This window comes from Mastigoproctus giganteus, chromosome 3 (genome assembly GCF_048544385.1).
Source record: "Mastigoproctus giganteus isolate SK-2022 chromosome 3, ASM4854438v1, whole genome shotgun sequence".
NCBI classification, from domain to species: Eukaryota; Metazoa; Arthropoda; class Arachnida; order Uropygi; family Thelyphonidae; genus Mastigoproctus; species Mastigoproctus giganteus.
The window spans coordinates 247,049,462-247,074,018 of NC_143577.1; the positions used below are offsets into that span (position 1 = coordinate 247,049,462).

Genomic DNA, 24,557 nt, shown 5'->3' on the forward strand with positions numbered 1-24,557 from the left:
ACACGCTCCATTCAGTGCCTCCTGTGGTCTTCCGTCAAAAGGATATCAGAAGGATTTTGATGAATCTTGATGCTAAGAAAGCTCCAGGTCCTGATGGTATATCTCCACTTGTTCTCAAAACCTGTGCTCCTGAACTTACTCCTATTCTTTGCCACCTTTTCTCACTTTCTTATTCCAAAGGTATTTTTCCTTCTGCTTGGAAATTTGCTCATATCCAGCCAGTTCCTAAAAAGAGTGACAAATCCCTCCCATCCAATTATCGTCCCATTGCAATTACTTCTACTCTTTCTAAAGTAATGGAGAAATCAATTAACCGCGAACTCTTAAACTACCTAGAAACCTTCCGTCTGATCAACGATCGCCAGTATGGATTCAGTCAGTGTCGATCCACTGGTGATATTCTGGCTTATGTTACCCATTTATGGACTAATTCAATGAAAAGGTTCGGTGAAACACAAGTAGTTGCTCTTGACATCTCAAAGGCTTTTGATCGTGTTTTGCATAAAGGTCTTCTAAACAAGCTTCCATCTTATGGTTTGCCAACTGTTTTTAGTAATTGGTTATCCAGTTTTCTCTCTGATCGCTCACTGAGGGTGATGGTAGATGGCTCTCTGGCTTCTAACTTCTCCACTAATGCCGGTGTCCCCCAAGGTTCAGTTCTTTCCCCCACTCTTTTCCTCTTGTATATCAATGAACTTCTTCCATTGACTGGAAATCCTATCCATAGTTTTGCCGATGATAGCACATTGCATTCAACTTTCCATTTTGAGAACCCTTGTCCTGCTCAATCAGCTTCAACTTCTCGAAAATCTGCTACCGATTCCTTAAATGCCAATCTTCAGGTAATTCTCCAGTGGACAAAGACAACTTAGTTGATTTCAACTCTTCTAAAACTCAGTCTTGTCTTATATCTCGCAAAAAGGATTCTTCTGCTCCAATATGTTTAGTGACACTCCGATTTCTAGGCAAAATGATATATCTCTTTTGGTGATTACCCTTACTTCTAATCTCTCTTGGCACAAGCACATTACAAATATTGCTTCCTCTGCATCTAAAAAACTTGGTTTTCTCTTTTGCTCTCGGTGTTACTTTTCTTCCAAACAGCTGCTCACTCTGTATAAATCGCAAATCCGCCCTGCCATGGAATATTGTTCCCACATCTGGGGTGGTGCCCCCAAAACCTCCCTCTCAGGCTTCTTGATTCCATTCAGAAGAGGGCAGTTAGGTTAATTAATGATTCATCTCTAACAGAGTCTCTCCACTCGCTTTCTCATAGACGTACTGTTTCTGCTGCATGCCTCTTCTACAGGGAATTATAGAAGCCAATTCAGAAGAACAGTGCCATGGGCACTGTTCTTCTGAATTGGCTTCTATAATTCCCGCTCTCTTTCAGAACAATCCAAACACGTGCTGCCAACATCCATTTACTGTCCAACTTCAAATCCACAGAACCAACTTTTCATCTTCCTCATTTATTCATTCAACTGCCGTTTTCTGGAACAACCTTCCTTCATACGTATTTCCTGAAAATTACAATCTACAGAAGTTCAAGTCCAATGTCAACAAATGTCTTCTTTCATCTTCTCAACCTCCAACCCAAGCACAGTACTAAGTACTATAGGTTCTAATACCTCTCGTGTTTGGGGTTCACATAAAAAAAAAAAAAAAAAAAACTTTTACCAGGTGGTGTTATCCTAAGTTTGATCAGCATCTAGGAATAGTCTTGCCCATTTTCATAAGAAGCAAGACTTCCTCCCCTTTTCTTTTCTTCTGTCTTTTGTAAACATTATTCATGCCATAATGAAATCTAGCATCCTGGAATTTCATTACATTGGAGTGTCTTCTTTTTATTCAGTTCCCTCTCATAAATAGTAATAGTAATGCTATTTACAACATAGTGCAAGAAGCCACAGGCTTATGCTGCACTGGCAAAAAAAAAAAAAAAAAAAAAAAACCTACATATAAGAAAAATATTATGCACTTTCCTATGTATGTAGGCAACCATCCAGTTGACCCTTGAATTTCTTCAAACTGTCAGCCTCAACTTACCTGCAAGATCAACTTGTTCCAGCAATCAATGACTTACTGGCTAAAATAAAACTTCTTACAATCTAATCAAATCTCAACCACTAATTTGAATTTGTCCCCTAGTTCTGGAATTCTTTATAACAGTGAAAATTTCACCTTCATTCACTTTATTTGCCCCTCAGAGACATAAACCTCAATCAGGTCACCTCTGGGGTGCCTGGTTGCCAAGCTCTATAGCCCACATAATCTGAGTCTCTGTGTCATCATCGTTTTGTCAATCTCACCATTCGAGTTGCCTGTCATTGGACCCTTTCAAGAAGTTGTCTTTTGTTTTTTTTTTTGCAGATGTCTCCATACTTGAACACAGTATTCCCTTATACGGTGAAATTATGACCTCCTTATCTCTACAGGATAATGTTTGATAAGACACCGTGGGCTTTCTTGGCTGCCTGTTTACACTGGTCAGAAAACTTCATATCCACCTGTACCGTAACCCTTTCTTCCTCCGCTGTTTTTAATGACAATTAATTATTAGATTTAAAAAACTGCATCTCTGTTGATGTTACTATCATTATTTAGTATTTGTGCTAAGGCCATGAAGTAGCAGTGTATGGTCTGTAAATTGAATATATTCAATGGTTGATTTGCCTGTTTTCTAGATTAAAAACAAACAAAAAAAACAGCAATCCTCACTAGAAACAGACATAATTTGACTATTATGTGTAAAAAGGAATGTGAAAAGCTCTCATATTCCTCCCATCTCAGCAGGAATCAGTCCTAAGCCATTTCCACATGCCCTTGTTAAACACTTATTTGCAGCCAGTCTCTTCAATAATGAGAAAACAGCTGGTGGCCTAAGGTCCTTTGCTAGGTTCTGCCACTGCATGCTTATGCTGTAGAGTGAGTTGAGGAAAGACTAGTGAATGACCTTGGGCAACCAGTTTTTTCTCCTTACTTACTGTTGATGTGGAAGTGAAATAAATTTGAATTGTCATTCTTAGAAAAAGTTTTAAAAAGTTTGTTTAGATTATCATCATCAATCAAAATAGATAATCACAGACACTTAAATGTTGTGGGGACTGTTTAGAATTTGTGCTGTTTGTGCTGTTTAGAATTGTTCTCTTTATTCCTTTATGCACCCTTCATAGTAAAAGCATGTATACTAGTCTTAGTGTTTGTGATTGTCCTGTTTATAGTTCTTGATATTTTCTTTCGTTGTTTTTATAAAATACTCACATTGCATGTCTTTTGTTTTTTAGTTTTAAAACATACCATTCTTTCTAAGAGTGGGTGTTATTATTAACTAAAAAAAAAAAAGTCATTTTTTTTCACGTTAGGTAGTTATGAAGTTCTGCAACATTTCAAACTACAAATCTATTTGATATTACAATATGATATTCAAAAAAACCTTTCATTGTGATGAGGAGGAAAGAAAAAGTAGTGTTATTGCAGCAGTTAAAAGACCAGAGCAAGTTAATTCATGCAAACGCAGTGCCTTAAATTTCAGACATTAGTACAAATAGTATTAATTCATGATGAATAACAAAAAAAAACCCAAAGCAATGACTCTTGCGTGAACTGAGAATATTTCATTACTCTGCATCCACCATATTGCCAAACATCTATTGGTTTGATTTTAATGAAATTTGTGAAGACTCAACAAATTGTTCTAAAATAGCCAGGCATAAAATTTCATGAAAATCCATTCACTGAGGGTTTAGTAATTACATGTGGATGGAGAAAACAAAGAAATGCTAATTGCCTGATTTCAGTTCGGTCTGATTTTAATGAAATTTGAGATGGCCTGACAAATAGCTCTAAAAGAGCCAAATACAAAATTTCATGAAAATCCATCTACTGGGAATGAGTTATTACATGCAGACAGAAGAAATAATTGCCAGATTTCTTTTGGTCACGTTTTAATGAAATTTGGAATGACTCTGCAATTTTTCTAAAAGAGCCAAACATTCATTGACTAGGAGTATGTGTGCGTCCATTCCATCCCATCATGGAAACATTAATAGCAGAACAGCAAATAGTGAGGTTGTCTAGAATACTTACTTACTTCTAGATAGCAAAACAAGTTATCATCATCACATTTGTTGCTAGAGTAGGATTTTATCAGGTTATACCAGTATAATAGTTCAGCTTTATTTTTATTTTACCCCTAATTTGGATGACAATTACAACTTCCAAGGGTGCTTTTGTTATCCTGCAGTGGAAATAGCATTAAGTGTTTGGTGCAGATAACATCAAAAACTAAGACATTTCTTATTACATAAAACTTTAACTTATAAACAATAGTTGTGTAACAAATAGGTCAGGAATGATAACTATTTGTGTTTCAGACAATTATATGAATTCCTCATACATCAGAATAAGTGCATACTCTCGAACAAAGATAAACATTATGCAGAAAGACAAGGTATCAGAAGTTGTAAAAGTTAGAAATGTTGTCATAATGTTCTTTGGAATGTATGTGAAGTGTTCTTCCCATCACTGCAGTTGCTGTAATATTGCTAAATAACTAGAGCAATATATCAGATGCAAGACAGGTAACATCCATAGTTCCTGCAATTAAAATTAATATATAATGGTCAGTAGTAATTGCATACTCGCTCTCGCTCTCTCGCTCTCGCTCTCTCTCTCTCTCTCTCGCGCTCTCTCTCTCTCGCGCTCTCTCTCGCTCTCGCTCTCGCTCTCTCTCTCTCTCTCTCTCTCTCTCTCTCTCTCTTTCTCTCTCTCTCACACATACTTAAACTGGACTCATGGTATTTGTCTTAAAAGCAACTCAGTTTTAATATATGGGAACTCCCATGTTCTGTCTATTAGAAACTTTGCAGTGACTACCAAAATCCATATAATGTCAATTCCTGTCACTATGTTCATTTGTATCATTATAAACACTTCTGTTGATGATATGCCATTCGCCCTTGTATCACAGAAATTGAATGAAAAGGACAAATCTTTTTGTTCAATCTCTCAAATCTTAAGATTACTACCATAACATTTGTACTCGCTAAATAAGTAACATGTGAAAGACACTAAAGGGTAGTAGCAGTGTATTAGTACTGTAGTGGGACTTGCATTCATTTTCTTGTGGTACAGAAAAATTGTTATATAGATCTGATTATGCGAAAGGGGTGGCATAGGTAGGCAGTTAACTTTAAAATAATAAAACCACTTAAGTTACCGGCATAGTTATTATCTACCAATAGGCTTATAGCTTTTTATAATTCAATCTTGGAAACTTTGAAATGTAAATGTTGTATTTCTGTGCTATTTGTGCCATATTGTTTATATCTTATAGTTACAAAGTCATTCAGTACAAAATAATTTTAGTTTTTGGTCATGGTAATTTGTTATCTGCATTGAACATTCAATTTTTGATTTGTAGTTTTCAGTTTTAAAACATGGAATTTCTTACCATTCTGTATATATGAAACCCATTCAAGATGCTTTTCTCATTGGAAATTCTTATCCTCTCATCCATACTAGTATTAAAATGTGTGCTATACTGGTGACTGTAGTTTCATCATAATAATAATTCATGAGCTAAAAGCCCAGGATTTAAATTCATTTATGATTGAAAGGAGCATATGATATGTTACAATATTTCACCCTTAAGAAGAAGAAGATAATCTTAACTCCAACACATAAATGATGTGTGTGCGTGCAGTAGTATCAGTATTAGCAGTGGCAAATGATGCAAGAAAGAAAGCTTATAAAGCATCAGCAAGAGGGGGGAAAAAAACGAGTTGCAGTTGCTTAGTCTTAAGATGCTGCAACTTGCATCTTTCTCAGCAAGACTACCCTTTTGTTCCCTTGACTAATCTCATTGCCCTTCTCTGCACCTGTTCCAGGAGATCTGCAACCTTCCTAAAATAAGGCCTCCAGTCATGTATGCAATACTCCAGATGCAGTCTAACCATTGCCTTTTAAAGTGGGAAAATCACCTCCTTATCCCTGCTAACAAAACTCAATGAGTTGTCCTGGCAGCCTGTCTGCACTATTCAGAACTTCATATCTGACTGCACAATTACTCCCAGGTACTTCATTTTCCACTACCCTGAGTGTTGTCATACATTTGATAAGTTAATACTGGGAATTGTAGTTTCAACATAGTAATAATTCATGAGCCGAAGTCCCAGAATTTAAATTCATTGATGATTAAAAGGATATGTCACAATTTTCCATCCTGAAAAAGCGATCTTAACTCTTACACAAATTAGATGCTGATGAATCAAACACATGACCACTGTGAAAAAATTGATGGGCCTTGTTTTGGGTTCAGGGTGCACCAGATGTCTTATCTCTTTTTAGTCTTATCTCTCTACTTCTTTTTAAATTAGAATGTGTTGTGTAAATTTTATGTGTGATTATGCAGGTGGGTGACAAATTGCTATTGCTGATGTGGAATAGCTCTTGAGGGAAAATCTGTTTTCTCTGCCTAAGACAGACTAATTATAGCCTCCAGTGAAATTTGAACCCATCTCCAAATTAATGACAAGTGGTGAAACCACTATACTGTCATGGAGGATGGGTAACAAATGGAAAAGGCTCTACACCACAAAAGCTGCTATTCCACTTGTTTCAATTAAAGTTACTACATTTGTTAGCAAGAGTAGAACTTTAAGACCTGGATAAATTATGCAAATGGCTGAAAAGTAGCAGTAGTGCCAAAATAATATACCATTTGGGTTGTATCATACTCAAAGGTGGTGGAAAATGAAAAGACCTCTTGAAGCAGTGCAGGCAGCCTCTAGGACAGCTCATAGGGTTCTGTCAATGATATACAGGAATTTTGCCAGCAGGGAAAAAAGGTGATTATCCCATTGTGTATGGCCAGTAGTTGGGTTACACATTAAGTACTGCATGCGCGTTTGGAAACATCATTTTTAGAGAGGATGCAAATCTGTTGCAACAGGTGCAGAGACAATCAATAAGATTAGTCTGGGGTACAACAGGACTCCTGACTAATCTTGATGCATTGTCTCTGCAATGAGAAACTTACCAACAATGACTCAAGTTCAGTGAATTGGAAATTAGCCATCTGTGGGGAGACCTGATTGAAATATTTAAGCCTTTAAATGCAGCAGATGAAACCTGGCTGCACCATCACAGTCCAGAGAACAAACAGCAGAGCTCTTTGTGGATCTTGCCGAGTTTTTGACTTCTATCAGTGTCAGATGTGTGGCATATGACTTTTTTATAATAATGCTCTGCCTAATACATCCTCTTACCTGAACCTGGTGCCCAGTGACTTTACCTTTTTTCTCTGTTAAAAAAACAAAATTAAAGGGTGTAATTTCAACAAAGAGGTGGTCATAGTAATAAGGTTCATTATCAAGAATATGTCAAAGAATGGATTTTAACAAGCATTGGGAGAATGGCAACAACAGCAGCATAAATACATTAAATCAAATAAGATTATTTTTGAATAAAGCCCATAAAAATTTGGATGCATAATAAAGTAAAATAAAGGACTTATGGTCATTCTTTTTTTTGAACTGCCTTCATATATTACTAGTATTAAAAGGATGCTCATACTCAGCTTGTTTGAACTTATTTGAATAGATAAATATGAAATGCATTGCAAAAACTAAATTAATACATTGTCATTACAGGGTATTATTTCATAACATATAATCAGTTCTGCTTATGAACTGATTACATTTCAGTATCCACTTATCCTATGGAAGAATCCATAGTTAAGTGTACTATTGCATTACCTATGTTAAAGTTATACCTTAAAAAAAAAAAAATTTGATCATGAAAGAATTCACTTTTCTAAGGTATAAAATAGCAATCCTGTATTTTATAAAGATAAACGATTTTGAGAAAATATCAGTTTTTTTTTTAACTTTATATTTTCTCCCTGATTTTTATTTTTTTATTTTTTCTAAAGATCCATAAAAAACAACTTGATGGGTTTACTGTGTATGTTTTAGTGTTATTTGTTGTATTTGTCTTAACTGTAATATTCACTGCCTTGTGTGTTGTGTATCTATATACCTATACATATGTATATATTCCTTTCCCCCATTTCCTTTTCTTCGTCCTTTCCTAACTAGGAAACAAGATTGTCCCCAGCCCTACGTCCAGGGAGCACATACTGCCACATGCTACTGAAATTTCTGATGGAGAATCATCATGGTATAATGACACTGATCAACTTATCACATGAACAGTGAGATTTGCTTTGCAGTGTCATCCAATAATTATCCAAGATCTGTTGTAAATATGCATGTATATTATTTGTGTATATCTGTAACATAATTTTTGTTATAATAATTAAAGTAATTGCTTTGTATTTGTGAATTGTAACAGTTTAGGTGTACCGTGTTAGAAGAAACAGTTATATTTTTACACAAAGGATCCAGGAAAGGTTGCTGGCAGTTGATAATTTTCAATCCTGGATACTTTTAGTATTGCTGTTTTCTTATAATCAGAAATATTCATAGTACATATACAGTTTTGTTTGGGGTTTTTTTTGCATATCGTGACTGAAATGTTTTCTTGTATTGATATGAATGAGATCTAAGAATTTTTTATACATATTTTACAGAATGTTAACTTTTGTAATTTATCAACAATTTTGTAACATTTCTCTAGTGAAACAGAACAATTTAAAATTAACTTGGAAATGCACTTGGTTCCTCTTTAAATGGTCTGTGTTTATAAATTTCTTTCTAATCATGAACAGTATTTCTTTGGCATAGCTTGTATAACTTGTTTTGCGTCAGTTCTTTGAATAGTTATTCAAACATAATTCTTTGAATTTTACTGTCAGGTATTAATAGGACAAACTTTATTCTTAGTCAGAATATTGAGAGGAAATTCCTTCTTTAAGATTATAAAGAAAGAGCAGATAATTTAATAAATGGAGTCCATTTTAATTATGTATAATTGCTGGACTGTTGAGAAATAAACAAAAAAAAAAAAAAGTATAGCTGGCTAAAAAAGAATAATTGAATGATTTTATGATATTCTGGTAATTCTAGAAAATATTACGACAGGAATTATATTTAATAATTATTAAAATGTTGATTATTAAAAACCTGGCATTTAGCCTCAAATATCAACTTATTGAAGACCTTATTAACATGACCCAAAATCTGGGACTTTTGTAATAAATTTCATAATACAATAGTAAGTTTTGTTAGTATTAAATTTTGTTATGCATGCTGCTGGCTTAATCTTTCTGTGAAAATAGTTCCCAGTGAAGTAAATGGAGTCTTATGAATCTGTTAAATACAGACACATGTGCTTACTTCATCCCCCCCCCCCCGGCATTTCCACTATCTGATATTACGTGGGTTTCATGAATTTAGTATCAACAGTGGAAAGTAAATCTCGTTGTCATTGAATAATAAGAAAATCAATTCTTCTTTGAATTATTTAAAGGTAAAAACCATTCCATTAGTATTTTGTTGTTTGTTTGTTTGTTTTTTTCTGGATCCCCGGGCAGGTTTACATTCAAGGGAATGAATGCGCCTACAAAGCAGCAAGCAACCATTCATGAAACATTTGCATATTTTTAAATGCTATATATATGATTATGATCTTTTTTTCACTGAAATAATCCATATTCATGGAAATAATTTTTAGAGCCCAGTGGTTACAAATTTTGCATTTTTAACAGAGCAACAAACTACTACAAATCAAATATGAGGCACAACCATCAAACCTTAGCTATTAGTAGGAAGTAGCACCAGCAAAAATATCTAACTCATTCATCCCTTTCTGTTTAAAGGGGATTGATCTCTATGTATGCATTTTTCATCCCAAATTTCAAACATTCTTTTAGAATGTACACTTGTTCTCATTTCAGAAATTTCACCTTCAATTCTCTAGCACAACTGTGAAGAAGCCTTGTCACTTTTCCACATTATAAGAAATAATGAAAATATGTGTGGATTTTTTTTTATTTTTCTGTGCATCTTATTAAAAAGAAAAAGAAAAAAAGCCATATGAACTTTTCTGATGTTTTCAGACGTCAAAATCATCTCTATCCCAAATAAAATAAAATGTACATGTTTTTGATGAAAAAGCAGGCGATAGGGTACAGAAGCATCAAATGAGCTTGCTTTTGAATTAGCTTGGCAGTGCATTGACCTGAGCAAGACTTGTCTTAGTAGGCTTTTTATACTGTTGAGCACAAAAGGGGTGGAGTGAGTTTGCATTGTTTGGGATTTGGGCTCCTTGCAAATCTCTGATCATCTTGTGTACCAGATGGTTTTTATCCTGGATTTGAACTCAAGTGGTAAGGGGATGGTTGATGCCTTTACAGTAATTATATATATAAGTTAACACTGGAGAACACAACAGAGTTTATACATTATTAAAAACTTGTATAACCAGAAAGTTGCTATAAGTGAATATAAAACAGCATTCGATTTACAAGTTTAGCCAATCTTATTATGTAGTTTCTCTCAACAGTTACTACTGTGCTCACTGCTAACTCCCCTTCATTATTATTATTATTTTTTTTTTTTTTTTTGTTAAATTATTATTATAGTAATTGCAATCGGCTGTCATAGCTGAGTGGTCGGGCTTGCGGGTGTATAAGTACACGTGCCTTGAGTGACCGGAGTTCAAGCCGTGAATGCTAAATACGGTGCTGTTTGTTGTATTGTGTCTATCGCGAGTACTCCTCTGACCGTTTGGTCGTCCCGGAGTATAAACAGAAAATTTATTTAATTTTTTTTATTTAAACTAAGGTTATTTGATCCTATCAAATTATTTATACTCTGGCATGACCACATAGGTCTTCAGAATTTAGTTTTGACAGGAATACAATCATTAACCATATTTAGCATTCACATGGGCCTGAACTATGGTGAGCTTAAATTCACATACTACTGCACTCTGCTGTTAACCACTGGTTTACAGATATATTTTATATTGTTTTTTTAATTTTTTGCAGATTGTAATTTTCAGGGAAAATGTAAGGAAAAGGGTTTTACCAAAGAGTAAGGGAAAATGAACAAAAGTTAGTTCATCAACTTTGAACTATGAATATATATATATATTGATTACTTAAGTCACTTGTTTGGACTGAGAGGTGAAAGTGTATATTCTGACTGAAGAATAGTACCTATGGAAATATCTATCAAAAACTGAGTATGTGAGGAATCATTAAATTGACTGCCTACTCTTAGATTACATAGGACTTCTCTTGAAGTTTTGGGGTGTGTGTGAACAATATTCCATAATAAAACAGATTTTTTGATTTGTACAGAGTCATTAGTTATTTAGAAGAAACGTAATGCCAAGAGCAAAAGAGAAAACAATTTTGTCGTTGGGGCGAGGGTTTATGCAGAGGAAGCAATATTTGTGATGTAGTTATGCCAAAATAAGATTAGGGGATGGGGTTATCACCATAAAGATATCTGATGTTGTCTAGAAATCTGTATTATTGAAGATAAGCAAAAATTCTGTTTTTGTGTGAAATGAGTAGAACTGGATTTTAGAAGGATAGTTAATTTTCTTTTCCCCGCTCACACCTACAGTGGAGAATTATTAACCAGGAGATTGGCATTTAGTTGTGATTGTACAGTATAGGGGTTTTCCCAAACTTAAAAATGAAATTCCAGTGAGTGAGAGGACGTCATTAATATACCTGAAGCAAAAAGTAGACAAAATAATGGAACTCTGGGAAACTTCAAAAGCTGAAGTTAGAAGGCAAAGAATTATCCACCATATGAGCAGAAATCAGGGATCAAATCATCTTAAGCTCATAAAACTTGATGTTTTTGTTAAAGCTTACTAATTTGTTAAAAGTACTTAATTTTAATTTTCTCAAAAACCAGATGTGAAATTTTTAAGTTGTATTTTTGTTCAGCACCACAAAATACAGTAAAATATAGATAACATTTTATTACGAGAAAGACTAAATACATTATATTAAGTTTGTTGCTCAGCATAATCGGATAGAAATTTAAGATTTGAAGAGATGAGTAATTCAGATTGGATTCAGTATCTTATTTAAGTTGTGACAGAGTCAAGACTAGACAATCCATTAGTAGAGCTGTCCTAAAAGCAGAGACAAAACTGAGGTCGACTTTGTGGTTTGATAAGTTTGGAAGGAGATAAGAATACCCACTGTAAGGTTGTCCAGTTTTTGGCTTACTTTGGATACTTTGGAGTTAGCAGTTGAATTTATTTCTGCTTTGTTTGGAAGATTATATAGAAATCTCAAACACTGATGTGAAGTAAACACATTTGTGGATAAAAATATGCTCATAATCATATAGGGTTATAGCATCATAGGGTTTAATCAAATTAAAAAAAAATTTTTTGCTCTAACAAAGATTCAAACCTTTTTTTTTCTTCTCATATTGGTAAAAGTTGACTTTATGAAACATGTTCAAGGAAATAGGGGTGGCAATGCATGCATGATAATAACATGATGTTCTGATAGCAGTATATGTTATAACATGTGCCAAGATGGAGATGTGAGGTGTTGAGATTTTTAGCAGCTGAAGGTGACAAATGAGGCAATGTCTACTATAAAATGAAGGCCATATGTATTAATTAATGACTGCTTGTCCAAAAATTGCATTCGCAAATAAATGCAGTTTACTGAAAGTGTTTTGGATCATACCATCAGCCAGATAAGTCATTTTGACTATTTTCAAAGATATGAATGGTGTTAATTTTGCTAACATAATAATACACTGCCTTGTAGGATGGTATTACTGAGCAAGAACACAAAGAACCTGTACATAAAAATTGTCCCATATCTCCATACTGACCACAAAGTGCAATATGCAATGCAAAAGACTTTCAATGACTGATCAAAATAATTTTTCATGATATTATCACATCACTGGTTAATTATTGTAAGAGATTACTGAAAGAGATGGAGGGATCTCTTGAAAACTTGTGTAACGAGCGACTCTTGAGTGATAGTGTAGGAGTCAATTGTAATGTATAGCAGTCAAGTATGTTACAGCAAACAGTTGTTTTCAAACAACTTACCCTTCAATATTCTGATTCATGATTCTTCAGTTAGTGATCTGGATATTCAAACTAAGTTTTTGTGCTGGAACTTTTTAGGAATAGTGTTTTGCCAGCTACACTAGATGAGAAGTGAAAATTGTAGGAGACTGTTTTTTTAATATTATCTTCTGAGTTATACAGTTGAACCTTCCAAATTAGGTAGCCTATTATCTAGCTCCACCCATTTTCTGCCTTTTGGAAAATGGGTGAATAGGGTAAAAAACTAAGAAATCAGCAAATTTATTTCTGAGGTTGGTCATTTGCCCATGCAACATGCCAGAGCTGATCATGCAGAGTGGAAATTTCCCCTCAAAGACATGTTTTTACCAAGCTGTAATCACAAATTTATGAAAAGGCCATAGATCTACTTACTACTTTAAGAAGAGGTGTACTGCTATTTTGTGAACAAGATTTGCAACTCATTGGTAAGTGATGGATTATTCAGAATTTTTGTGTCTCAGGGTTCATACACAAAGCATTAGACACACAACTCTCCTGCATATATATTTGCATGTATGCAAATTAACAGTAAAGCAGAAGATTGCACTGATTGAAAACTCCCAAAAGATTGCACTGATTGAAAATGCAAAACCCAGGTCATTATCTATTATGGAAAATGTTGCAGCATTAAAGGAAACTTTTAGCATTGGTTCATCAACTATATATAATATATTTTGAATAGAGAAATGATTTTAAATATATAAATGCACTTGGCCTATTTTGCCCACTTCTTATTGTTTTGGCTAGTAGTTTTAAACTACAGTGAGAGTATTGATGGCCTTAGAGCAACTTCCTACACAACAACTTGCCTAAGTGTTGCACTACTTTCAAACAAATGACATCACCAAAAGACTAGTCTTCCACTTCTTTAAAAAGATAAGATGTGACAGCTAGTTTCAAGACTTACTGGTCCCTGAAATATAAGGCAGATTAGTATTCAGTGATGTCATTTACTTAAAAGTAGCAATACCTAAGCAACTATGGTGGAGAAATGTGCACTGTTACAAATACTGTTTCTAAATTCTCTTCAATTGAGGTTGTAGTCTGACTGATTTCAGGCAGGGGGTTCTCCCATGAATTATCACAAATTTTTCTGTCCACACAACATGCAAATTGGCCTATGAATACACTTGTACATATTACACAATGGTGTTATGTGGTCTAAGTTGCAGATGTGCCTAAAACCCAACAACATTTAGAGTACTAATTTTTAGTACTAAAACCAACATGATATTCTTCAGTTTAAAATCTGCTGACCAAAAAAAAATAAAGTAGGCAAAGTAGTCAAAGTGCTTTTGCTCTATTAAATGTGAAATAATTATATTTTTAATGTATTGCACCATCTAATATTATTCAGTGTACTTAGATTTAGAATTTTCTGGATTTTGGGTCACCTAAATCTGGAAAATTCAAAGATCATTTCCCATGTTTTTCAGATTTACTTGCATTTTTAAGACTTTTTGAAATTTAAATGATAACAAACAAGAAAAACTGAAACTTGCAGAACTGAAAAACAATGTAATAACAAAGAATGAATCATTTGTCACATGTTTCCCCATGGTTTGAAAGAGTGACTTTTTTACAGTACTACATCCAGAGGGGCCCAGTAAAGGAGATGAATGTTGAAATCCATTTGGGAGGGAGCCTAGTGAGCTTTATTCATTTAGTTGCAAATCATGAAGTCTTGCAAATCCTATTAACAATAAATACAGTACACAGTATATACCACTAGTGCCCATAGTCAGTCAGTCAGCATTAGGGATGACATTAATGATAACTGTCCCAAAAGCATTTTGCAAAGCTGTGCATAAAATATGTAAGTGATATAGTTATGCAAGTGCATATATAGTGCCACCTGCCAGGTATACCAGCCTCATCATTTGAAGAGAGCAAATGAAAGAATAAAAAAGATTTAAAGAAAATGTTTAATTTGCTGTTTTGTTCAGCATCAGCAAGGATATTGCATGAACTTAGGAGGTAGCAACAAATGTGGACAGACATTATCAAACCCTTCTGTTATTTAACACTAAAGATTGGCCAGAATGCTTCATGTGGATATTGCTACACATCTTATGAAAATGATCATCGAAAGACTGTATCATTTTATTTGTAACAGGAATACATGGAAATGTTATAATAAATGTGTTATAGCAGTCTAAATAACATGACTAAGTAATCTTTAACAATGTGTATTCAAGTTTTTTTTTTCTTTTTTAGTTTAGTTTCATTTTTTTTTTTTTATTTGTTGACCTCTCTCTCTCTCTCTCTCTCGCATTCAAGCCTATGGTTGCATGATTAATTCTGCAAATAATAGCATTGGTATATGCATTGCATATTTTTAATTATTTGATGCCCATAAATAAATAAACTTTGTGGAATTTATAATTTTTTAAGCATGATATATACATGCATACCAATATCAAACAATGAGCTACAAATTGAAAACCTTCATATTTCAAAACAAAATGGTATTTTAATAAATACAGTCATTCTGGTTATTTGGGACTAGTGCATTTTGGCCTGATTAAGCGGCTGCCCCCAATTATCCGAAGTTTCACGTAAATAGTTAAAAATACAATGTACTTCCCCTTTACAATTGGTTCACTGTACAATCAAATCACGTTACGACGAACTCAACATAGTAAAGTACCGTTCACTATACGATGTGCAGTAAGCGTCAGTCATTGTGATCACGTTTGTGAATTGAATTTTAATTCTATTAAACAGCAATTCTAATTAGCAAAAATAGAAAGAATATTATCCACATGCTATAAAAGCAAAGATATATTAAGCACAAATTTACCTTTATTACCTTACCAATTAAAAAATTAAATGATACGTGAAAATCGGAAGGATATACGTGATAATCAGAATAATTAATACGTACTGTAATATGTACATACAAACTAGTTGACATTTCTGTTCACTGACACTTGTGGGTGGGGTTAAAATTTAAAACAGTAAAAAGATAAGCAATCAATAACAAAGAACACGGCACACAAATTGCAAGTAACATAACACGTGCAAGTGAGAACGGAGTAACAAGTTACAAAGCTTTAAAAGTAGGAATGAAGAGAAAATCTGAAAATTAATTTTTTTATACGATTGAAGATTTCATGAAAGTGTAAACACATTTCACCATAACCTACAGAATTCCAGCTGTCGGTATTATTGCAAATTCAGTAAGATCGAGTTTACTGTCCATTTATGATAGATTTCACTAACAGAAAAGCCCAATAAACAGGTGACTGCTAATTGTTTTTATTGTTTTATGGTTGTTACCTCCAGAATTCTGACTGAACCACGTGGTACTGTCAGAGACAATTGTAGGATAATCTCCAGTGCTGCGGTCTCCTGCCCCAATTAAACAGCATGCTGTCCCAATTAAGCGAAGTAAACCCTGGCTATTTTCTTGATTGGTTTCTGTTTTTTAAGATTTTCCCCAAATAAATGGCTGCCCCGATTAACCGATGGCCCAAATAACCGGAATCCACTGTATTAAGATATCTAATTGATATGAAACAAACACAAATTTATTGGCCAATGGCATGAATGATATAATATGATCGGTTATCTGTTGAATGTTATTTAGTGCCAAGTTCATACTAAACATTTCCTCTTAGTGAGAATTGATGTAGCAATTCTGACTCCCAGATAAGAGCAGTCTTAATTTCATTGCAATGTTTGAAAATGGAGGTCAGAGTTTCATCTTCCTATAGCATCAAGAATATAACATTTTATATAACAGCAGTTTTCAAACTGTGGTTTGTAACCCCTTTGAGGTCAAGACATGTTTTGGAAAACATAGTAATAAGATGGATGTAATACTTTTGTTAAAAAAAAAAAAAAAAAAAAAAAAAATTAACAATATAGTATAGAACCTTTGCATGAAGTTACAAAGTTGAAAGTTTGCAAATATGCATTTGACAATTTTAAAAAAAGTTAGACCTGGAGGGGAAAATTAGGGGTAATGCCTGGCTCTCATGATATGTTTTGTAAAAATTATTTTATACATATTGATTTTAGGTCTATGCTGAATAAAAAGGTCACAAATTAATTTTAAAGTAAATTAAAACATTATATACTGTTATAAAAAATAGTACCCATATATGCACCCAATTGAAAAAGTGGCATATTTTGGCAATAATTTCGTGCACATTACAATCCACATATTTTACATTCATTGAAATAAGATTAAAGATAGACTAAATATCTGTATCAAGATCAACTACAAATAGGGGTGCTTGTGTGATTTCAGTGTAATTTTGCATCCTGATTATGAAATTGATTGTAAAAATGTTCCATTGCCTTCTGTCATTTTTTTTTTAGAAAAGTAAATCCAAGTTTTTAGGGGAAAAAAATATGAAAATATCATCTCTTAAAATTTCAGCTTCTCAGATGTGCTGTTGTTGGTTAATATATCAAATTTCACTCACCCATTAGATCATCATGCCTTACATTAACTGGTCATAATGTTATGGCTTTCTTACTGGCTCATGTATGTTTTGATCCTAGTTTAGTTGCCTCTTTTTTATGTTGTAGAGACAGTTATAAAGAACTTTTACAACCTAAAACAAATCTTTGATAAAGAATCATATATAAAGGCATGTAATTCTAGAGCAAAAAAAAAAAAAAAAAAATGTATCATCATCCTCTCTTGTAAACAGAGAAAGGGTTTTTTTTTTTTTTTTTTTCCTCTCAGCACCTTTATATTAAATTGGGCCTGATGAAAAAAAATTTGTAAAAGCCTCAAATAAGGATGGTGATAGTTTTTAATATTTAAGGAATGAACTCCCAAAAATCAGTGATTCAAAAAATTGTCTGGATATTTTGAGGCTGTGTGAAACCCAATTGAAAAAGTGACATGGAACTCTTAAAATTGTCAGCGCCAAGTTACTTAGGCAGTGTTATGGTAGATACCATTTTAAAAAATGGTATGAGCTTACCAGCGAGGGGCCACTAAAAAAAAAATTGATTAGTTTACGCATGTGGCTGCTGACTCACTCTACAGATACACATCTTAACCCACATTAGTTATTTATTTTTTTTTAAATGTATATTCAGAGAACATTTATTCATCAAACATTTAGTGGGGCATTCAGTCACTCATTCACTCAACGTTCATTTTCACTTGTGACAGCTCTCTGGATATGGTTGACACAAGATGCACACTTTTTTTTTTTGTGCAGGCTAAGGATGCAGGATCCAGGCATTATGGGGCCTTGCTTTGGGTGAGCCCTTCTCCATCCCAATCAAAATCCCCCCCCCCACCCATTTACATGTGTGTAGTGCCCAACCCAACAGTTTAAAAGCATAATCTGAGGAGGGGGACAGAACCTAATTTGAATGCGGGGTTAATCAGTAGAGGTGGGTTTTCTTACAAATTAACAGCCATGAGTTATTTCTGGTCCACCATCCTAGGCCCAGCAGAGAGAGACATCTGATATAACCATAGGTCAGAGCAGAAACTTTTTTAGTCACGGAACACTTTATCTCGCAAAATATTTACGGAACACAAGTTTAGTGGGGGCCAAAGAACTGTTTGCTAATATTATATTACATAAGATGCACTGTGCATCAGGAGCATCTTTATTTCCAACACTTGTAAAGCTGAAATTCAAATAACTGTTATACTTTCATTTTGGACTTTTATTAGTTAGTTCCTGTTTTTTCACTTCGGATTTTTGGAAAACAAAAGGCTGCGAATGTTCATCCTTACTTTGAAGTGTGACCGTATTGTGTTCATTTTCGTTGAACACAGTTGCAATATTAGAAGTACTTGCTTCTCATTTTAAAGTTCGTTTTTTCAACCAGAAATCCATGGTCATTTATTTTAATAATATTTTGAAATACTGATAATTATCAAAAAAAAAATGTATACAAGGAAGTGAGCTTAGTTACAATATCAGTTTGCTTCCCCCTCTCCTTCAACCCATGTAATCCAGGCTAAATCGCATACGAATGGCATATAAGATCACTACATTGCTACTTTTTCATAGATGTCATTACCTCTATGTAAAAGTCCACCAAAATAGCGTTCCGCAGTCTCTCTGATTATTGGTCCATGCCAGTATATTAATAATAGAAGAAAAAAAAATGTTAAAAATTATGATACAAAAGTGGTATACGCTACAAATATGCAAAATTTATTTATTTTATTTTTCTAATTATTAATTATGATTTTTCACATCTCATGGAACACAGTTTGGAAAATGCTGGGTTAGAGGATCATAGCCCTCCACATGTGTATAGAAGGTCTCAAAATTGCACTGAAAAAATGTAGAGGCACAGCTGAAAAAGAAAAAAATAGTTCCTATAAACATTTTTACAGACAAAAAAAATTAGTCTCCTGTGTAATTTTTTAAATTAAAATGTGTAACCCCCCCCTTAGCACAAATCATTAGACACACAATGAGAATTCACTTGGTGAATTCTCATTGCTAGACTGCTTAGAGTTTATATCAATATCAAGCTATTCTGAAACATTTGAGCCCATAATTCATTTGGATTTCATGGCTGCTGTTGTGACTTCCATACTTTCTCTAGGATTTAAGTCTGGTGACTTGGCTAGCCAATTTGAATGCCCTGCCTCAAGTTCCTTGTGCAAGTCCAAAACATTAAATACTATGTGAACCAGACAGTTGTCATCCTAGAATACAGGAGTATCAAAATCATGTCCCTTAAATGTTATCATTTGAGGGACATATCTTTTCATACATTTATAAATGTATGAAAAGAAATCACCTGTGAATGCAAAAGCAAGTACAACCTTATCATTCAGAATAATTTTTTAGCTACAACCAGCTTGTACAAACCTTGCACAGTGTTTGGATGAAATGTCTGATTTCTTCTCTTGTGAACTTGGTGCCTAGCATCATTGGAGCATGGGTAATAGATTCATTAGCAGTCCAGTTTTCATGCCTTTTTTCACATATTAGCCAGGATCTGATGTATGACTGTTAACATTGGCTTTTTTTTGGGGAGCCCTACTCCAGATAACCATGTTATGAAATTTTCTTTACAGTGTTTTCCCAGAAATCAGTTGATTAGGTTCGTGTTAATTGTTTGCAGCAGTTCTTGTTTTGTTTATAATATTTGTCGCCAATCATAATTACTTAGCACTGACTTTCAACCATAACTGTGCCACTGATTTCTAGTTCATTGCATCTGTTGATGTGGAAGTGTTGCAAAGGGTAAGGGTACAAATAGAATGATAAGTCATGCAAAAGCATACATGTAAAGCTGCTAAGGCAGCAACTTTGAGACTGCTGTAAAGATATTGAAAAATAAACACCAATACAGGGTGGTGCCTATATTTCATGATTGATTTGCTGGGTTTTTTTTTTTTTTTTTTTAATTTAATGTTTTTGTACTACATTTATAAATAATTCTAGTATTATACATATTAAAAATTTATGAATTTAAAATCCATCACATTAAAGAATTGGAATTAATGTAAGAAGTAAACATTTAAAAATAATCAATAGGACTTAAATAAAAACAAAAAAAATCAATCTGTTTATACTGTTGCACAACCATGTAAGTCATAGTTTACAACCAATCAATTTTGACAATAATCAGCCATAGCTAAATGGTCAGGCACTAGGATATATACATACATGTGCTTTGAGTGGCTGTGGTTGAAGCCTGTGTGACTACTAAATACAGTTGTTTCTTGTATTCTCTATCTTGTGAACACCCCTGACTGTGTGGTCTTCCTGGAGTATAAACAGAAAACTTGATTACCATTTTAATAAATGAATAAGAATATTGAATTCCTTGAAAACAGACACCATCTTAAAGCTTTTGTGTTATTTTTAAATGAGACTTTTTCTTTGCAGGTGTTATCCGTCCAGAAATAAACTATTCACACACTTTATTGTGGTGTACAAAGTGTGTGAATAGTTTATTTCTGGACAAAAAAACAGTGATTAATTTTGTAGAATTACTGAATAGTAGCACCGAAAGAGATCTAAAATTATTATTATTAGCCATATGGTGCGATGAAGCCTGTGGCTTATGCTGCACCAGCCAAAAAATAAATTCTGAATTACACTGAGTGAGAGAGAGAGAGAAAACAAGAGTCAGAAGTAAAGAGAATCGCCAAAAAAGAGAAGAATGATGATATCCAGCTCAGGCCCCTGAGTGTGCCAAGCCCATACACACTAGGTGTGAGCCCCTGGGAGCTCACATCTGGTGATACATGGTAATGCAGAACATTACCATGTATTTTATGCAAATTATTGAAAATTGGTTAAGAGGTTGTCTTATTACTGATTTTATGCCCATTTATCACACTGCCACCTGGCCTACCATGCTACAATAGAAATTAGAACTAAATAGAAATAACAAAAATTCAGCAGCTGATTCATCTGTCAGTTACAGGAGCATGTGTTTAAATAATTTGATTTGTGGTGGCTGTAAGTAGTAGTAGTGGCATGTGATGCAAAAAGCATCAGCCAAAAAAAAAAAAAAATTACAAAAGTGCATGAATGCACACTCATGTCTGATGGTTTGACTTTATGGAGAAGTTTTTTTAAACCATTTTCTTAATATATGTATTCTTGCATGCCAGATTAAAATTGTTAGCAAGCTGCATCCAGGTTTTAAACTGGCCACACATGTTCTAATAGAATGAACCAATTTACACAAGATTTTTTAAATTATTCATATTTGTTTTTTTGCCACAATTTTATTTTTTTACTTTTAGATGCACGTGCAACTGATTTTTGACTTGTCACTAATGAATAGATGGATGTATATTTTATCTGTATATGTATAATTTTCAGTTTCATAAGAACAGTGTAATTTTAGTTTTACAGATAGAATTCTGCAAAACTAAAACAGCACAGCATATTTTACAAAATGTGTGATAGTTATGTTGATGCAAAATAACACTTCATTGCATTAAAGAAAACAGTTCTATTCAAGTCATACATAAATTAAGCAGAATTGCCAGAAAAGATGGGTCATCACATTTCAAGGGCAATCCCATGATGAAGCAAATCAGAAAGTATCCCCTATCCCACTATAGATAGAATCACAGGGATTCTATCTATAACAGTGGCCGCCAACCATTTTCTTCAATGTGCCATAAATTCAAATATTTATCACATGCCACCTAATAATTTTATTGTCATACAAATTGATAAAAAGGTAAAGTAAAAAAAAATTCTGTATAATAATTTTATATTATCATTTATTCATTAGTATACATTTGCAAATGAAAAAAAATCTAAATCTTTCTTAATGAGACACTTGCAACTGTATATTATTTAATCAGGTTGATTAAACAATAATACTGCCACCACTGATCTATAAGCTTGGCATGTGATCCCAAATAGAAAACTGAGGGAATGCATAGAGAGAAACTCCAAAAATACTGGAATGTATTTTTGGAGTGTTTCTCTATGCATTGGATTGATGTTTGGATTGATCCATCAATCCAAAATACTGGATTGATGGATACAGTGATGTTTCATGCCATTTTTGAGAGTATTTTATCTCCAGAATCTCTCCTCATTCAGAGTGATTATGAATAAAAACAGGGATAGATCAATATACCATACCTTCCCCCTCCCCTGCTTGCCCAACGGTGGCTAAATCTCTTCAAACACAAAGCCACCTCCTTCTGGCCAGTTCCACCTCATAGGTTGCCCCCCCCCCACTAAAGAAACACTCATTCCTAGGAGGTATACTTTTATAAAATCAGGAAATCAGCAGGTCATCCCAGGGCTAATAATGATATTGCCCAAACCTCAACCATTGAACACTCAACTTGTGTTCTTCATTATTACTTGTTTCTCTGGCATTTCAAGGAATGTAACAATTTTCATAGTTAATTTCATGTACCATCTAGCTTAGTGTTATTTTTTCCGACCAACAAATTGCATCTAAGTAAATTGCAAAATGATACTAATTTAAAAACATACTTGAGAAATATCAAGTTGGAACCCTTAATGAAATAATTCAATGTATGTATATATTTCTTTTGGCAAAATTTTTAGTTTATAGTGTAATGTAGTTATTCCCATGTCTAGTTTGAATAAAGCTGTTTAATGCAGTGAGGTTTATTTTAACATTGTGTAAACTTATCCTTCACTTTCAGTTATGTCTCTCTCTCAATAAATATATCTAACCTTGATATATACTTAAAGCAGTTTTAAGCTCTTTCACCTGAAGTCAAAATAAATTGAAATAAATATATACCAAAATGTTTGTTACATTACTGAATGTACAATATGAATGAAATTTTAACAAATAAGCATATTTTCATTGACATTGTCATAGTTGTAAGATTATGTACTAATTTAAAAACATACTTGAGAAATATCAAGTTGGGACTTTTAATTAATGAAATAATACAATTTGTATATTTATAATTAGTAAGTTATATTTTAATTATTTAAATGAATTTGTAAATATGACACCGTAATGGTAATTTTTGTATTATGCATAATTTTATTTGGATGACTTCCGTACTGTAACAGAATAAACATAATTTACCAATAGACTGCCTTGTTTTGTAAAAGATTGAAAACTCGCTTTATTATTTTTATTATAAGATTAAAAAGAAATAAACTACAAAATGATATAAAGTTCTGGTTGACAAAAGAAGTTTTTCCTTTATCAGTTACCTTAAAAAGAATTTCTCTTACACTAATGCAGAGGTTCCCAAACTTTCTCTGTTCACAGCATCCTTAGTGTCTCAGTAATTTTTTCACAGCACCCCAGGCCAAAGGAAATACCTAACAGTTCTGTTTATTAAGTATTTAGGTCCAAACAACTTAATAAGTAATGTTGAAACTGAACTACCTCAAGCTAGTAGTTCGCGCAGTGTCCGACAGATGCCGAGTATCACTGTGTTTCCCTCAAATTTTAAATATCCCATAGCTCCCCAGTGCATAGTTTGAGAATCACTGCACTAATGTATGAATTTCTGAGTTTCTCACAATTAGCAGTATGCTGAATCTCTTCAGCTGGCTAAATAACTATTTTTTTTCTTATCTTCAGAAATAAAAGATTAAATTTTTAAATACATCTGCATCTGAGCTAAACACCATCACTCTACATTGTTTCTTCTAAACTACTCAAAGTATTTAGGAAATCTTATATCAGTTACAGCAATTTATATCACAAGATTCCCCAACTGTGATATCACTTACAACATTGTTGACCATTCTTATCCACAAAAAAGCAGTGTGACAGCCTGCAAATTAGCTTGGCGCTAATAAATATGTGAGTGTTGTTATAAAACAAACCACCCTTATAGTGCACTCTTTTTCCAAATCAACTGAGAAAATGTCTTTTTGTTTATTGTTGAATTATGCCTTCTCAATTATACTTGGCACATTATGGCTTTAGCACATTATGGTATAAAAAGTAAGACAGTCAGACAACCAAGGCTTCTCAATATGACTTATCCAAATCTGTGACTTAAAGAGCTTTTGATAAACTGGAGACTAATCAAAGAAAGCAGGATATGGACCAACTGCTTGGATTGGCACAAATTGTTACCAATA

At 33.5% G+C, this 24,557-nt stretch overlaps 1 protein-coding gene across 2 annotated transcripts in view; it reads left to right on the forward strand.

The window, feature by feature from the left end:
* LOC150089004 (protein spinster homolog 1-like) overlaps window positions 1-24,557 on the forward strand; it is a 134,419-nt gene that overhangs the window by 88,087 nt on the left and 21,775 nt on the right. Inside the window, exon 11 of one of the 2 annotated variants that reach the window (XM_090370995.1) lies at window positions 8,103-8,218. In XM_090370995.1, coding sequence (XP_090227121.1) covers window positions 8,103-8,215 — 113 coding nt within the window. In that variant the 3' untranslated portion in view covers window positions 8,216-8,218. Of the gene's footprint in view, window positions 1-8,102; window positions 8,261-24,557 lie in introns of those variants that run through there. The other variant, XM_090370994.1, reaches the window with a different exon arrangement.